This window comes from Tetrahymena thermophila (genome assembly GCF_000189635.1).
Source record: "Tetrahymena thermophila SB210 genomic scaffold scf_8254241, whole genome shotgun sequence".
NCBI lineage: Eukaryota > Ciliophora > Oligohymenophorea > Hymenostomatida > Tetrahymenidae > Tetrahymena > Tetrahymena thermophila.
In genome coordinates this window covers 26448-44174 of record NW_002476104.1, presented here as the reverse complement: position 1 = coordinate 44174, position 17727 = coordinate 26448, and the positions used below count along the sequence as shown (strand labels likewise).

The 17727-nt window shown below is 22.1% G+C and overlaps 4 protein-coding genes across 4 annotated transcripts; 3 read left to right on the top strand and 1 right to left on the bottom strand. All coding sequences in view use genetic code 6, as the record gives it.

Annotated features, from left to right (window-relative positions):
* Window positions 1-377: 377 nt before the first annotated feature.
* TTHERM_01092340 (MATE efflux family protein) lies at window positions 378-1967 on the bottom strand (the record flags this gene model as incomplete). The annotated part of the gene is made up of 1 exon (XM_001025441.3): window positions 378-1967. The coding sequence occupies one exon, from the start codon at window positions 1965-1967 to the stop codon at window positions 378-380; it is 1590 nt and encodes a 529-aa protein (XP_001025441.1).
* A 3905-nt stretch (window positions 1968-5872) lies between these two features.
* Window positions 5873-10529, top strand: TTHERM_001091331 (zinc finger CCCH type domain protein; the record flags this gene model as incomplete). The annotated part of the gene is made up of 5 exons (XM_012800428.1): window positions 5873-6130; window positions 6325-6585; window positions 7942-8759; window positions 9462-9851; window positions 10190-10529. The coding sequence occupies 5 exons, from the start codon at window positions 5873-5875 to the stop codon at window positions 10527-10529; spliced, it is 2067 nt and encodes a 688-aa protein (XP_012655882.1).
* A 1802-nt stretch (window positions 10530-12331) lies between these two features.
* TTHERM_001091320 (kinase domain protein) lies at window positions 12332-13647 on the top strand (the record flags this gene model as incomplete). Its single annotated transcript, XM_012800427.1, has 10 exons — window positions 12332-12355; window positions 12405-12454; window positions 12511-12597; window positions 12654-12743; window positions 12802-12891; window positions 12949-13035; window positions 13089-13178; window positions 13242-13331; window positions 13389-13485; window positions 13627-13647. 10 exons carry the CDS (start codon window positions 12332-12334, stop codon window positions 13645-13647), a joined length of 726 nt encoding a protein of 241 aa, XP_012655881.1.
* A 948-nt stretch (window positions 13648-14595) lies between these two features.
* Window positions 14596-17443, top strand: TTHERM_01091310 (STOP protein; the record flags this gene model as incomplete). The annotated part of the gene is made up of 6 exons (XM_001025437.2): window positions 14596-15525; window positions 15823-16183; window positions 16320-16552; window positions 16676-16777; window positions 16824-17093; window positions 17264-17443. The coding sequence occupies 6 exons, from the start codon at window positions 14596-14598 to the stop codon at window positions 17441-17443; spliced, it is 2076 nt and encodes a 691-aa protein (XP_001025437.2).
* Between the last annotated feature and the right edge of the window lie 284 nt (window positions 17444-17727).

Below are 17727 nucleotides of genomic sequence, written 5' to 3'. Positions count from 1 at the left end.
TAAAATTATTGTTCAAATTGAGATTTTAAATGCAAATAATAAAATAATATTTTTTATTAATATAAATATTTAATCCAAATCTTCTTTCTAATCATCAGACTTAAGGAAAAAACAATATATTGAATTTAAATAGTTTAATATTTATTGATATTTAAAAAAAATAATTTTTTTTTAAAAATAATATGAAAGTTATTTCAAAAATATTTTTATGAATTTAATATAAAAAATGATTTATTAGAAAAATTATTTTGTTAAATTAATATTAAAATAAAATGAAATATGTGAGATTATACAAATTAATGCTTTAGTTAGTTAGTATGGTTGGTAATTACAAAAATATTTAAGATGGATGTGAATTAATTTTGGTAATAATTATTTCAATAATTTTAAACTTTATTTTTTGAGATCATATTTTGTTATAAATCATTTTCCATATCTGAATCGTTTTATTGGTCTATATCACTAATTTAATGAATTTCTACGAGCTCTATCATATCTTTTTGCTTTTTTACATGCATGTATTCTTATTCTATTTGCTAGTCCCAATTTAAATTATGAAGAACATGGACTTATGAGTAGAAAATAGAAGTTATAGCTATACAAAATCCTATCCAGAAACCAGCAAGCTCAAGATCAAAAGTAAAAGCTAATAAACAACTTATTGGTGTTCCAATAACATAATAACAGACTAGGAACATCTTCAAACACTTATCTCCTAATCCAACTCCTTTGAGAATACCCTACATGGAACATTAAAGGTTGTCTAAAATAACAAATAATCTATAAATGGATACTATATCTTAGAAATTAAGAACTGTATAGACCTCATTTGTGTAAAGATTAGCTAAACTCACATCGTATAAGGAAAAAACTAACAAGAAAAAGATACCGATTAATACACCAAAAAAGTATGACATTTTATAGAGGTTTTTTACTCTTTGTTTGTTATTCATTCCTACTGCATTTGATATTAAAGTACATAAAGCAGCTCCTAAACCAAGAGGGAAAGAGTAAAAAATAGAAACAATATTGCATAAAATAACATGGGCACTAAAATAGGCCTTATTTTGCATTGCTCCTATGAGAATTGAGTTAATTTCAAAACAGAAAATATCAACAACCATAGGTAAGGCTATTGGGTAAACATATTTGCAGTAACTGCTATAGCCTTTAAGTAGAGATTTCTTATCAAACTAAGTAAAGTCTGGTAAAACATTCATTCTTTTCATCATGTAAATTATACAAATAAGTGAGCAAAAATAAGTGAAGTTTGTAGCCATGCAAATTCCAGTCAACCCTAAATTAAAGCAGTCTACAAAAAGAAAACAGAAGGTTAACTAGAAGCCTACTGAAAGGAACTAAATGTACATAGGTTAGTTAAAGATACCAATTGCATTTAAATAATTACGAAAGCAGTCAAAAAAGAAGGCAAAAAACATTCCAATCAAGATTTAAATTCCGTATAAATAAGCAAAGTAGGCAACTTCAGGGTCTTAGTTCAATAATAGCAGAATTTCTTCTTAGAAAATTAAAAATGTACCAAAAAAGAATGTAACTTTGATAATTGTAAAGAATGCTTTGAATAAGTAATCATAGAGTAATTATTTTGACCCAGCTCCATAGGCTCTAGCTCCCAAAGAGCTGAATCCTTAATTTAAGCCCTAAAGCATGTAAGCACCAGAGCAGTTCATCATGACATTTGCTAATCCTATACCAGAAAGGATGTTTGTATCATTTAGCTTACCTGCGTAAACGAGATTGATAGAAAGGAGAAGATTTGTCAGTAAAATACCAAACGAAATTGAAACAGAAGAAATGGTGACTTGTATTATATTTTATTTTAATTCTTCTGAATTCATTTGGTTCAAAGGAATATCTTCATTCTAATGTTAAATATCTTTGGTATCATTTGATACTGAAATAGATTTGTTTTCTTTCATTTAATTATTATTTTGAGAGTCTTTCATTTATTATATTTATTTATTAATTCTTATTTAAATAGCTAGCTTTTCATGCAACAATTAAATTATCTTTAAAGTTAAGCTTTATATTTATCTAAATAGTATTTAAACAAAGTATTACTAAAGTTCTATGTAATTAATTTATCATAGATAAATATATTTAAATATATTTTCTATCTTCTATTTATAGCTATAATTTTAAAATAGAAATTACTTCTTTTGATACAATTTTTATGTCTATTTTTTTATCTAATTCCTGTTATATGCAATAAACTATAACTAAAAACTTTTTTAAAGTAATTTTTAAGCAAGCCCATATATATTTCTTTGAAAATACAAAGGTACTATAAACTTACTCAATTTATAAGTATAAAAATATATAGAATTTTCATAGAAAATTCAAGAAATAAAATTTTATTGCAAGTATTAATTTAGTATACTCCAAATTTTAATTAAGTAAATCAATTTTTTAGTAAATTGGAGTTTTAAGCCAGATTATGATTTCAAAACTAAATTATAATACATTAATTTAACATAAATACCAAAATTTAAAAAAAGTTTAAATTTACATACAAAACTAACTAACTAACTAACGAGAGTTTTATTTTAAATTTTTAGAATACGTTTTAAAAATTGATATAAAGGTAAAATTAAATATTAAAATCTTTCATATATTAGATAGGACATACAAAAAATTTATAAATTAAGCTTATTAATATTTAAAAAATATTCTTTAGATTTTGCTAAATACTTTCTATAAATGATTTTTATTAGTTTTTGTATAAATTAATTTAATTAATGGAATGAAATGCAAAAACCTATTAAAAATCAACCATACCAAATCAACATTTAATTTTAATAAAATTATTTTGAAACTAATTTTCTTAAAATTAATTAAATTAATCTTCTGATGGTTCCAAGGTAATCATGGTAGCATACATAGTCCTACTGTGTATATAAGAAAATAATTTTTTGAATAAGATTAGAATGAATATTAATTTATAAATTAAATATCAAAGCTTTTAATTAAATTAGATTTTTTTAAATAAAATTTTAATAAGCTAAAGATAGTGAATTTTTAAGTAATGTAAATTTATGATTTAAAGTAATGAGTGAATAAAAGTTAGGTTATAAAAGAAATAAATCCATTTATTAAAAATATTTAGTACTAGTTGATACCATCCTTCTTTTTAAGTTAATTTTTTTAATTATATTTAAATATAAATATACCATATTAGAAATAAAAGAAGCTTTCTATCAGGTTTATCGATTAGATATTATAGTATAATCAATTATATATTTAAGATTTCCATATACTTTAACTCATGAATCAACTTATTTTATTTTTCTTAAATGAAAAATATTAGAAAGTATCTATTTATTAAATGTGTATAATAATTTAATTTTAAAATTTCTAACAAAGGAAGTGCTTTTCTGTTGTGCAAATAATTAATAAATTTTATATGTTTAGTTTATGGTGATTTGATAATAAAATAAGAGTAACCAAATACCATTAATTAAATATTTAATCAAGCTTGTAATGATTTTTCATGCATTCAAATACTTTACTCGATGCAAATTATCTGAAATAGAAAGATAATTAAGATAAAGCCAGCTTTGAGCAAATATTTTTTTTTTAAAAATATAGATTACACTAATCTTAAAATTACTTGCAAAAAGAAAAATAAATAAGGCGAAAATAAAAAGAAAGGAAATAAATTGGATATATTTAAATGTTAATGTTGAGATTATTTAAATATATAATAATAATTTTAAGATATTTGTCATTTTTCTAGTATTTACAATTTTTCTTTACTTATTCGTGATTTAAAAGAGGAGGAAAATTCGAATAAGGATTTTGTTTTCAATTTTAGTTTTTTAGATAGGCACTTGACAAACGTAGAGGTCTACAAAAATTACTTGTAAATTAAAAAAAAATTAAATATTAATGTAAATTAATGAAACAGATAATCTAATTTGTTATAAAAAGTAAATAAAATAGATAGATAGAATTTGCTTCTAAAATTTATTCTAATGCAACAAATATGAAATTTTGATAATATTAGACAAATTAATAAAAATAATTAATTACTACATATTAGAAAATGATTCAAATATGATTAAAATTAAAGACAAATTCATTTTATTTATCATTTACATTTTATGAGATATAAAAAGCTTATTGTGATTAAATATGAGCTTACACTAGGCTAAAATATATTTTTAAGAGTACTTGATATGCTTTTGAATCATTTTACTCATTAATTATTTTGCTAATTTGTTTGATGCTTGAATTTAGTTGAATTTAGGGTATTAACTCAAAATTTTTATGGATTTATTTCAATTAATTGATTGATTTTAATGAACTTAAATCAAATAATTTATCAATAGGTAAGAGTATTAATTAATTTTTACAAGAAATCCTTACATACTCAAGACAGGTGTAGCTATTTAGAAAAACGAATAAAAACTAATATATACCATTTTTTAAAAGAAATATAATTAGCATTCGAAAAGAACCAATATATTTTTAAATACTTGATAGCAATATTAATTAATTACTTAACAAATTTAATTATGTAATAGAAATTGCAAAGATGTATTTTCCAACAAATCCTCAAATAAATAAAATGAGTTATATGTTACTTTGAATAGGCTTATTGAATGGATAAGAGGCTCACTGTTTTACCCTTAAATTTAAACAAACTAATCAAATTTATTTATTTAATAATCAAGTTGGGGAGGATTTACACGCTAATCATATTGTCATAAATGGAAATATTTACATTCATAAAGATCCTTGAATTTAAATTTGGAAAGGCGTAGTTAGCGTTTCTTCTATGTGAGTAAATCTTAAAAATTAACTAGTAAACCAAAAATCAAAATAGATAGATTTTCATTTGCATAGTATTGATTAAAAAAGATTTTGTTAAATTAATATTATTTACAGTTTATTAAAACTGATGCAATTAATTTCACAATCTAGTCACTCTTAATATTAATAAATAAATCATTTTGATTCCTTGAATAAGCAAGAGTATCAGTTCTTGGTTTTGCTTATCAATTTCTGAGATTCCGCATTAGAGAATACAATAATTAAATTATATTTTATTTTCCCAATAATATGAATGGATTATTGACTGATTGATTATAATTTTGATAAAAATTATTAATAAATGAATGAATGAGCCAATTAGAGGATCAAAAAAGCTAACAATATCAATCAATCAATCCACCAAAGAAATCTGCAAAATAATTAAATAAATAAACAAAAAGAAATATAAATAAGATTGATTGATTGAATTAGTTGATGATATTATTAATAAATTAATTAATAATAAATAGGACACGAAAGAATCCAATCAATAAATCAAGAGGTTAAAAATTAAAAGAAAGTAAAAAAACAAGAAAAGCTAGCAATAATAATTAATTATAATAAAGAAATTAATTAATCAATCAATCAGTCAATCAATCAATAAATAAATAAATAAATTAAGTTATAAGGAGACATTAAAAAGCGTGTATATAATAGAATTCTTTGATAGTTTAAAGTTAAACAAGATCATAATCATACATATTAAATAATTTATAGAGAGTACTCTTTCAATTGTTCTAAGTTTCAAAACCTTTAAAGTCTATCACGTAAGATTTTACTTTGCAATTTGTTGCATTTTTTTATTTTTTTTCATCTTATTTTGCTAGCATTTGTTCTTGTATTTTTTTTACTTTCTTCTTTTTTCAGATCCCCTTTATAGCTTCGCAAATAATCTTCTAAATAAACAAACAGAAGCAAGCGCTGCAAATAATAATAAGAATAATAAATCTGATTAGCGACTCAAAAAAAAAAATTAAATTACTGAAGAAACCATAACATTTTATTCTTATTTAAATCAATAGTAGCTTTGAAAATAATGGGAGACCAAATGAATAACTATGAAATAAATTATAATTAGCCCGTTCATCCTTTACCTCATATGTATCAAATGTATCCACCAAATATGAATCCTTTATATCAACCTCACAATAATATTGCCCCTCACCATTTTAGCTCTAATCCTAATATTTAATTCTCTCCTCCTCAAACACATCAATAACACCTCCCAAACACCTCTAAAGGAATGATGATTTATAACTAATAACCTTCGGGTTCAGCTCAGAACTCAAATTAGGTAAAAAATTAAGTATAAAAAAATAGATTTTAAAATTAAACAGACAATCCATAAAAGAACAAAGTAGAAAAATGAAATAAAATCTGAATAATCAATAGTAGCTCTTAAAGATTTTATATTGTTGCACAAAAGTGCTAGATTAAAAAGTTTAAATTGCAGAAAAATAATAACTTTTTATAAAATTATATCAAAAGTAAAATATAACGAGCGTGGGCTCAAAAGGACATATTGATGGCATGGCTTACAAAAATTAGCATGAAAGTTAGCCAAATGCCAAATAAAATGTTAGAATCCCTCAAGGAAATGGCTCGTACACGCATTTAAACCATACAAACCACTCTAACCCACCTTTTAATCCAAACAATAGTTCGCACTTGATAATGAACAACTCTCCTCCTCCTTTAACTTAAAACATGAAGGGTCGTAATATCAATACTAGAAGCATAAACACAAATGTAAACAATAAGCTTAAAAATATAACTAAACATATAAATTAACTTAATTTTAAACAATCTCTAAACAAACAATTTTAACTCTAAGTTAAATAAAGCATTTCCTTTGCTAAAAACAATTTAAATTGCTTTTACAAACTTATTTTTAATTTCTCTGTTTACTCTCTCTCATCACACTTTCAATTTTCTTCATAAAAAGTGTATTTTTTGAAATATGTAATGAGAAGCTATAAAATTATCTAAAAGCGAGTACATATTTTTTTGTGATGAAGTATTAACTTAAGTATTTCGAGCTTAAATTAAATATGAAATAAGCAAAACCGTCATAGATTTATATTTTTATCAAAAACAAGCTTGAAAAGTATTAATTTTTGCTAGTGAATCAATTCTCATAATCAATAAATAAACTTACTTAATTTTCAGTAAAAAGTATCAAAAATTAAAAGACTACTATTAATTTTCCTATTACTGATCTATTAAAATTTTATAAATGTGACACAAGCTATATTAAATCCGCTAATATACTCTAATTAAAAATTCACTTTCCAAATTCCATCAACTATTCATTAAAATTTTGAGCTAGTAAGATTTCAATGAAACACACTTTTTGCAAATTAATTTTTTATTATTTACATTTTTTTCTTTACTCAATTGATTTTTCAGTACAATACCAAGCAATCACTAATAATATAAGTTTAGAAATTTAAACACAATTCTAAAAGAATTCTTCTTTTTTTTGTATTTATTTGCACTTGGTTTAACTTATATTCAACTCTTTCAATTAATCCATAAATCAATCAATAATATCTTATTCAAGAAAATCAAATAAAAAGAAAATCCAAAACTAAAAAAATTTATTGATTGTTATTTGAACCAAAGTTACTCTTTGATGTCTTTTTAACTAAATAAAATTTAATTTTTATTTCAGATTCTCTATTTGCACTTCCAAAAAGCAATGCGTGGTAAAAAACATGCTCCTGAAGCCAATTTATTTTTTAATAATCAAAATTTTTTCATTAACATTGAAAAATTAACATTTTTACTTTTTATTTTTAATAAGCAAACATTTTTACTTGCAATATTTTCCAAATGTCAGAATTTGTTTCTATAATAAATATTTTCGATCATTTAAAGATAGATTCATTCATTCATTCTAGTGGTTTCTCCTGATACTCAGCAACGAAAAATTTAAATAATATTCATTTTATATAAATGCTGTAAATCAATCATACACAAGCTACTCAACATATCATAAAAACTAACCTATTTTTATAAGCATTTAATTAAGCTAAATAAATATTAAAAATTTTTACCACTTACTCAATTAATTTTTAAAAATGCATTTTATTAATTTATTAGGGCCTCATTTAAGATCAGTATAGTAACGAGGAAAATTAAGAAGGAAACCCAAATAACAATAGTAACAGCAATAATAATACTCTCTTAGCAGGTAACAGTTAGGTGATAAATACTAAACCTTTATAAGAACACTTAGAGCTTAGCAACTTCAAAGTAGAGCCTTGCTAAAACACAAATGCTCATAATCATAAACAATGTAAATATTACCATACTTAAAGAGATAAAAGAAGATAAGGAGTTAACTATACGAGTGATTAGTGCTAACATTAACTTGGAAATTGCCCTGATGGCGATTACTGTCTGAAAGCTCATAATAAAGTTGAAGAACTCTATTGCCCAGACAAATATAAAACTAAATTTTGTACCCACTACCCAAATATGTGCCACAACTGTGAATATGGTATTTATTGCTCATTTGCCCACGATGAGAGTGACATAAAAATAGATCTGATTGAAAATTATGAATTTGATGAAGACTTCTATGTCTTTTACTATAAAACTGTTTGGTGTCCATTCAATTTTATAAAGCACGATAAAGCTTAATGTGTTTATTCTCATAACTGGTAAGATTATCGTCGTCGTCCTTAAGATTATAATTATGAGCCTGTTTCTTGTCCTAACTGGAAACCTGCTAGCTACATCACAAAATACGAAGAAGGATGTCCTAACAAATTTGACTGTAACAAATGCCATGGCTGGAAGGAATCTGAATATCACCCTCGTAATTATAGAACTAAACAATGTACACAAACAACTAATAATGAAAAATGCAACAAAGGACCATAATGTCCCTACTATCACAACGCATAAGAAAAGAGGTAACATATCCTTTATTTATTTTTATTAATCTTAGTCGATAAATAAACATTTGTTTGTCTCTTCTCCAAAGAGAAATAATATAGGTTACACCCATGTAATTTTAAAAAAAAAAATAAAATCTAATTTGACATCAGTGAAACTAATCAATAAATTCTATAAAATTAAACATATCTTTTAAATTTAAATAAGTAAATAAGTAGGTATATAAAATTTCATATAAATAATATGAAAAAAATCAATTTAAATTCCAATAAATTAAAATTTTAATTAAAATGGCAATTTAAAAGAATAAATAAGATCAAAAATTTCCTTTATTTTTTTTGATTCTTATTATTTATCTTCCTCTTATTAAAGGATCGAATTTAATTCTTATCTGACAAATTAACAATAACCCTTTCTAATAAAGCTTATAATTATTAAGATACAAATTTACTTACAAAAAAAAAAAAAATTACACTAATTATATAATAATTTAAGGTAAAAAATATCAATTTAGAGATTGCAAAATACGATATTATTTTAATTAAACCAATTTCTAGGCAATTCACATTTATTTGAAAATTATAATAATAATAAAACAACTTATCGCTGAAAAAACAAAATTTTTTTCTTTCTGATTTTAATATACAATTAATTATATTCTCTAATAAATTTCTTTAATGAATGAACTTTTAAATAAAATTTTGATATATTTAAAATAGGAACATCCCATAAAATATTTAAGAGGGACTATTCAAATATCGTCCAAGAAATAGAAATATTAGAGGTACTTATAAAACTCAATAGGGTTAAACACCTAATGATAGCTAACCTTTTGCATCTGCTCGTCTCAACTAACTAAATAGTACTCAATCTCTTCCAGATCATCACAGTAATTTAAAGATATTTGGTACTGCTTCTAAGAAATAATCAACTTGCATGTCTCCTATTATTCAATGTGATTAACAATAAGCAAGTGATTAAGATAATACAAATGGAATACCACCTGTTGCTATTAAAAAGCCAATCAGACTTAACACAACCTCCTAACTAGAATCTATAAATAAAAAAAATTCAATTTAGAATACTCACGAGGACATGATTTATTGCGAGTAAAAAATTATTCAAATATTTATTGAAAAATTTTTCTTTATTTCTTTAATAAATAAATTTAAGCTAAATTTTTGATCAATAAATTAATTCAAGCTAATTTTTGATAAATAAATAAATTTATTTGAACAAATTTGGATATTATTTTGATTAAATTGAATAATTTTAAGAAGATTATTTAATTTTAATCAAAATAGTTTAATTGATTGAAAATATTTTAATGTAAATAATTTTGAAAAATCATGAATAAAAATAATCCAAAATAGATTGTTTGTTATTTTTTAATAACATTTCGATTTATTAGAATATTTTATTTAAAAATTAACTTTTATTTAAACAGCTAAAATTAGTTTGATGATGAATAAACAGAAAGTATTCATGGAATTATGTCTGAAAACAACAGATGGGCAAATATTAATGGAAACACTCATCCACCAACATAGCAACAATTTTTCTAAATATTTAGTTAAAAGTCTTATGAAAACTTTAGCACAAATTTGGAATATAACAACAACAATCAACACTACTAACCTAACCATACCAACTTCCATAATAACCCCAATATGATACATAATAATAGCAATAACGGATTAGCGAATCCTGAACTTAATGAAGTCAATTAATAACTTGGTCATTTTTCACTTTAAAACTATGACAACAGTTAAAGTGACCATATTTGAAAGACAAATTAAATAACGAAAAACAAGTTCATAAGTTATTTTGTTAGTTTGTTATTAAAAATTATCATAACTAGAATTTTGTGGTTCACAATCAATCAATCAATCAATCAATAATAATTATTCCATTCCTTATAATTAACAACTGATTCCTTATTATCAAATTAACTCAATCAATAACCTACAAACAAAAAAAATAATATACATTCCACTCAATAAATCAATAATAATAATATTATAGATATAGTAATATCTTTCATAAGCAATTCAGAGAAATAAGCAATTTTTCTACTTTTAATATTTATGACAAATTTAATAAATAAATAAATATATTATTAATACCTCAACAAAATAAAACAAACAAACAAACAACTCTTTAATATTAAAAATAATAATAATTTTATCTTTTATTCCTTTTTCTTTCTCAGCTTATTATATTATAAATAAAAAATGAATGAATAAACAAAAAAATTAAATTCATCTTCTACCAATCAATCAATCAATCAGTCTTCTTATTAAAATTAATTGTTCTCTATAAAGCAATCTAAAGTAAAAATCTGTTTAATAAAGAGAAAGCTTTCAAATTTGCGTTTATTTAATAATTTTAATCTATAAATTGTAATCAAAAATTATGGTTATGAACTAAATGAATAAATATATTGTTTAATTTATGTAATAAATATGCAAGCAAATAAAATATTCTATTTATCATTTTTCTTTCTATAAAGCAATTGATTATTCATCCTAATTTATTTTTAGATAAGAATAACTTACAATGTATGTGTATATTTATTATAAGACATTAATCAAATTTAAATATACAATCATATGTAATACTAAAATTAATTTTTTTGATGGATAGATGAATAAATTAACAAATTATCATTTATTTAAATGCATAAACTTTACATGTAAAACAAAGAATTGATTTGAATTAACTAAAGCCAAAAATTTTTAATTTTATTAAGCAAAATAAATAACATTTATAATCTTTGATTGTGATTGCATTTTTATATTTAAAAAAAAACATTTAAAGAACAAATAACTAAAAATATCTTTCATTATTTTTAAAATAAAGTTTTATTATACCAATATTTCCAAATAATTATCAAAAAAAATGAAATATAAAGTTGTAGATTAAGAATAATTTTATAATTAAATTTTGTAAATTTTAATAAATCTCAATAAATATTTATTTTGAAAAAGTAGTTTCTATTTATTTTCTTTTATGTTATTGAGAAAGGATATATTTAACGCAAAGTAAAAATGTGTACAATTAAAAGATATGGTAAAAACGAATTTTGTTAAGAAAGCTAATTTTAATATATTTCAAATTAATTGCAAATAAAATAATGAATATTTATTTTGTATTATAAGAATTGAGAATTGTTTTTCTTAAATTATTTTTCTTTGAGAAAATGATCATTAGTATTTTAATTAAATATTATGCTTTGAGAAAAAAAGTTTTACTTCTCAAATTCAAGCAAGTTTAAATATAAACTTTTTAGTAAAATACAAAAAAATGTTTTTATTATATCCAGAGTACGTTTAATGACTCTAAATAAAACTAATTTAGGTAATTATTCTGAAATTGAGCATTTATAAAATTCAAAAATCTTTTATTTTAATTTATATTTATCATTTTATTATATAGATCATATATAATTTTTTGTTTTGAGATTTAATGGTTAATTTAATGCTGTCATCAAATATATTTAATTAAATACACTAGGTATTAATTTTTTTGATAATAAATTAAAATTTTACACAAATATTAATTTTCTAAATTTAAAAATATAAAAAATATGAAATTCTCAGAATTAAAATAAGTAAATATTCAATTTTAGCATAATTTACATTGATTGTCTATTATAACAGTTTCTCTAATCTGATTTGGGATCAAACAAAGAAGTTGAATTAGCTCTAAGGTAATTAATAATAATATTTAATATTCTTAAATAGTTTATTTTTTGTTTTTTTAAAGCTCAAAAAATATTGGCAGTAGTGAAATTACAAAATTAAGTTCTTCTTTTTCTAATTTAGACCTAAAGGAATTAACCATAGATGTAAGGTAAGATTTATTATTTTTAACTTATTATTTAAAAAAAAAATCAAATTTTATAATAGCTCAAACTCAATTGATAACAATCGTCTGATTGAACTCTCTTAAGGCCTAGCTTAATGTTAGAGTTTAGTTAAATTGGTCATTGACATTGGGTAATTAATTAATAATTTATTTGATTACTCTCTCAATTTAAAACATTAATTTTAAAAGTGAAAATTGCTTTGGATAAAAAGGAGTATCTAGCTTGATTTAATCTATTTCTACATGTAAAAATATTACAAAATTAAGTTTGGATTTAGGGTAAATTTAATTATTTTATAACCATAATTTAATTTTTAATTTAAATATTAAATAAAGATTTAACAATTTAAAGGATAGCAGCATTACTGATTTAGGGAAACTTGGTTAGTGTACAAACATATAAGACTTGAGCTTATTTTTATAGTAGAATATTAAATCTCAATTAAATTATTGTATTAATTAAATTATTTTTTTAGTGAAAACAAGATTGGAAATAACGGGATAACATAGCTAATATCATAATTATCAAAAAATTAAAATTTAAAAGAGCTAGTACTACATTTAGAGTAAATTCAGATTAATTTTTTATTTTATAATTTAATTATTAAAATCAACCATTAAATAATAAGCTATAACTAAATAAGCGATTAAGGAGTTAAGGAATTAGGAAAGATCCTTAAATAAATGACAAATCTAAATAGTTTAAAACTTTATCTTTAGTAAAAAAAAGTATAAATAAATTAATATGAATTTAAAATAATTTTTAAAATTAAAAGATCAAATATGATAAGTGCTGATTCTTTAAGAGAATTAGAGTAAATGCTCAATTAGTGTGGAAATTTTACTACTTTAAAATTTTCTTCTTTCCAAAAAGTAACAAAAATAAATTTTAACTATTAGCCATTTAATTTAATTTAACTCTAATAGATAAATTATTTATAAAATTTAATAAAAAAATAAATTTTCATAATCATAATAATTTTTTTAAATTATAAACATAAATACATTTAATAGCAATAGACTCATTAAAGTTGAATGAATTATGCATAAATAAATATGTCTCTTTGAACCATCAGATTCACTTAATTTTATCAAAGCTAATATTTTATGATAAATTCTTTTATTTGTATTATTTAAAAACATTTTTATAGTACTTAATATATATATTAGGATTTCATATTGTGAGTTAATATATTTTATTACTAATTAGATATCTCCTCATTTTTATTTATTTATGAAATGTAGAAATACCACAAAATACCAATTTACAAACAATCTGCTCACTCACTTAAAAATTTAGAATATATTATCTAAGCACCAAAAATTTTAGAAGAAAAATTTGAAAAACACTTTCTCAAATTAAAAATTATTTACAGTAGTTTCTTAATTGATACTTTAACAAATGATTCAACTCCAAAATATTTAATTGTATTTACAAGTTATTTTTGATTGATGATAGAAAAATAATAAATTAATCACAAATAGTAATAAGAATAGAGTGAGGATATTTTTTCAGAATCTCCTTCTAACCAAAATATTTAGAGGGTTTTTTATAAAAGTTTAATGATTAAATAAACTATTTGAAAAATATTTATGAATTTTTATTGTTAGAAAAAAAATGATTGATTTACAGAAAGATATCTAAAAAAATTCTAATTTTTGATTACACCTGTTTCTATTTTCAAATGAATGGCTTATATAATTTTACAAAATATTTAATTCAGAAATATTAAAAATGGTATTTAGTGGCTATTATTGAAATGCGAATTTAATATTTATTTACATTATAGATTGTGAAAATAATTAAGATCAAATAACAAATTGATTAGATTAATAAATAAATAAATAAAAAGTACTTATTTGCTACCCTAGTAAAAACTATAAAAGAGTAAATAAAGATTTTTATTTATAATTTTTTAACACTCTTAATAATTTTAATTAAAAGGCAAACTAATAACTTAAATTTACATTTTAAGTAAATCAATGTTATCTGTAGCAAGTCCTAGTTTTAACAGGCACAAAGGTCAAGAAGAGGCAAAACATCCTTTTTCTTCTTAAAAATCAGAGTAAAGCTTATCAAAAGGATATTAGCAAAGCTCCTAAATAGTAAGCACATAGTTTTCGAACCAAAATTCTCAGTAAAAGGAGAATGAATTAGAGTAGAGGATAAAGAAATTTCAAAGTAGCTTATTGAAGATAAAAGGTTCAGATGTGCCTTAGTAAAACTAGGTTTTGCACTCTCCTCTGTTTAAAAAGAAAAGTGGTTCCAACATGAGTTAGATTTCACCCAATTCAACGAATACAGTTTCCCTGCTTAGTAGTTAAAGAGCAAAAAGTTAGTTTGAGAGTTAATAAGAGTAAAGTAACTCAATTAAACTAAGGAGAATTGTGAAGAATTTAAAAGGGGAGTTATTAGAATAAAAAGAAGTTACAGTCAAGAAAGATAACAATCACGTATATCAAAGCGTTTATAGTTAAAGCTAATTAGCTAGTACATAAAAAAATCTAATCAACGATTCCTATAACCCAAGAGGACTAAAATCTCTAGGTAACAAAGTAAACTCGTTTGCAACATTGTAGGAATACAATAATAGCTTAGATTTTACTAATCCAAATTATAGCCTTGTTAATGAAAAGTTGGTTTCGCCCTAAGTAAAATACAACTTAAAGTTGTTAAAAAATAGCTTAAATTCAAACACGTATGACCAAGTATTAAATGACTTGGTTTAAAACAAGATGAAAGTCAAAAGAAGCTTCTCCAATAATTTAATCAAAAAAAAATTTCTTAAACCAATTAAAAAAGAAGAAAATTCAATCACAGCAGCAGTAGCTGACTCAAAGGTAAATGTAAATAACTCCATAATTGTCTCAAAGGATACTAAAAGAAATGTGAACAGGAGCATAAGCCAAGAGGTAACAATTAATTTAATCTTATAAAATAAATTTCAGCATACAGCATAAAAACTTTTAGTTGGTTTTTTTTAATTAAAACGCTGGTACTTTTAACAAGTTATGTTCTGTAACTAAGTATAAAGATGACAAAATTCTTTAATTTTATTAATTACTTTGCACAAAAATTAATAAATTGATTAATTTATTTATTAATGTATGTCTTAGATTTATTTAATAATAATAATAATTTATTTATTTACATTTTGCATAAATAAGCTCAACCACAACATAATAACTTTAAATAAATTTTAAAAATAGCATATAATTAAAAATGAAAAGATGACAGAAAATGACTAGCATAAAGAGAACAACATTTTGCATAATTCGCATTTAGAACTTCAAGAATAAAATTAAGCAGAGGTTTCTGATTTCGAAAATTTACTCACTGAGGTTAAACAAGAGGAAAAAATATCTCAGATTAATGATGAAGAAGTAATCAGTGAATACCAAGTGAAATTAAGTAATAAAAATTTTACTGATAAGTAAAGCGAATAATAGTATTCGCCTTCACAAGTTAGATACTCCTAAGAAAACCTAACTGAAAGCACTCTTTCTCATGAATAAGAAATGATTTAATATCTAATGCAGACCTAACCAAACTATTTTGATCATAAGGCTGGTAATAATGTTTTCTTTATTTAAAATTTTAGTAGAATTATGATTATGCAAAAGAGCAGAGTTTATTTATATTGAAAATACAATGTTTATCGAATGATTTTAATTACTTAATTAAATATTTATTTATTAATTTTTAGGGAAGTGTCTTTGTTCTTTATGTAGTTGTGGGTCTTGCATTACTAAATGCAAGTAATTATCATAGTACCTTGATACCAATTTAAAGTAAAGCTGGACTTCCACTTATAGATAAGCTTTTAAATAAAGAGCAAATGACATAGATTCAAAATCTATTGACTCTTTGAATTAACTTAAAATGTAATATAAAAGCTAATTAGATGGATAGAAAGAGCTTTACTGTTCTACTACCAAGGTAAAAATAAGTTTCATTAAAATTGTAGTCTACTTACAAATTTTTCAATTAAAAATTAAAATAATTAAAATGAATTTAAATTTATTGTAATTAATTCATCTTGTTTAATTTTTTAAAAATTAGAATGATTATAAGATGAGATTATCATTAGAAGATCCTTTTAAAATAAAATAAAAAACTTATACTGAAAATAAAGCTCCTATCTCTTGTCTTTCGTCTTATAATGTAAAAATTATTTATGTTTAAGCAAGCTAATTCCTTTTTTTATTAGAGTTAGTTTGTTAATTGGGGTATTCCAAGTGTCAATCTGATTAAGCAATCTTAACAAAAGACTGTCTTAGATAAGCTACCATTCAACCATATCACTACTTATGAATAAAATTTTCAGAAAAAATTCGATGCCACTCCAAGCAAAAAGTGTGTCCCAAAAAATATGAACCCACTTCCTAACATAGGAATCTTTATCGGTGAATCAACTACACAAAGATACTTTGATGAGAAAAAAAATAACTTCTTTTAGCTTCCAACTAAACGTTAACATGTATTTAATTAAAAAAATAAGCCATTTTAAAATAATTAATAAATAAATAAAATGAATAAAAAAATATTTAATTTTAACTTTAAATAAAAGTTACTCAAAATTTTTATGAATAAATTAATATTTAAAAAAGAAGAATTAATTTTTAAATTAATTTTAATTAAATTATTTAGAGTCCTCCTGATTAAACTCCATCTTACTCAGGTTAATTTAAATCAGAAACGTAAAAAGCATTTGAAGGAGCAACAGAAAAATGCTTGGCTAAGGAGATCTTAAAGAAGAAGTTAATTGAAAAATTGTAAAATAAAATCTTAGACAAAAGCAGATATTACCAAGGAAAGAAAGAGATTTGATGGTTTTTAATTACAAATTATTTAAATTGTTTATCTTTTTTTGATAAACAAGGATAAAAAATCTATTTCAATTAATTATGTTATTTATTAATTTAATTCTTAATAATAATTTAAATTATTTCTAGTATGTTAAATATGTATTTTGATTCTCAGTATGTAAGTAAGTAAATAAATAATTAAATAAATAAATTCATATTAAAGTCAACTTAAATTAGAATATGTTTTTACTTTTTTATTAAAATCACTTGTTAAAATAAATTTCTCATTTTTAACTTAAAATTTAA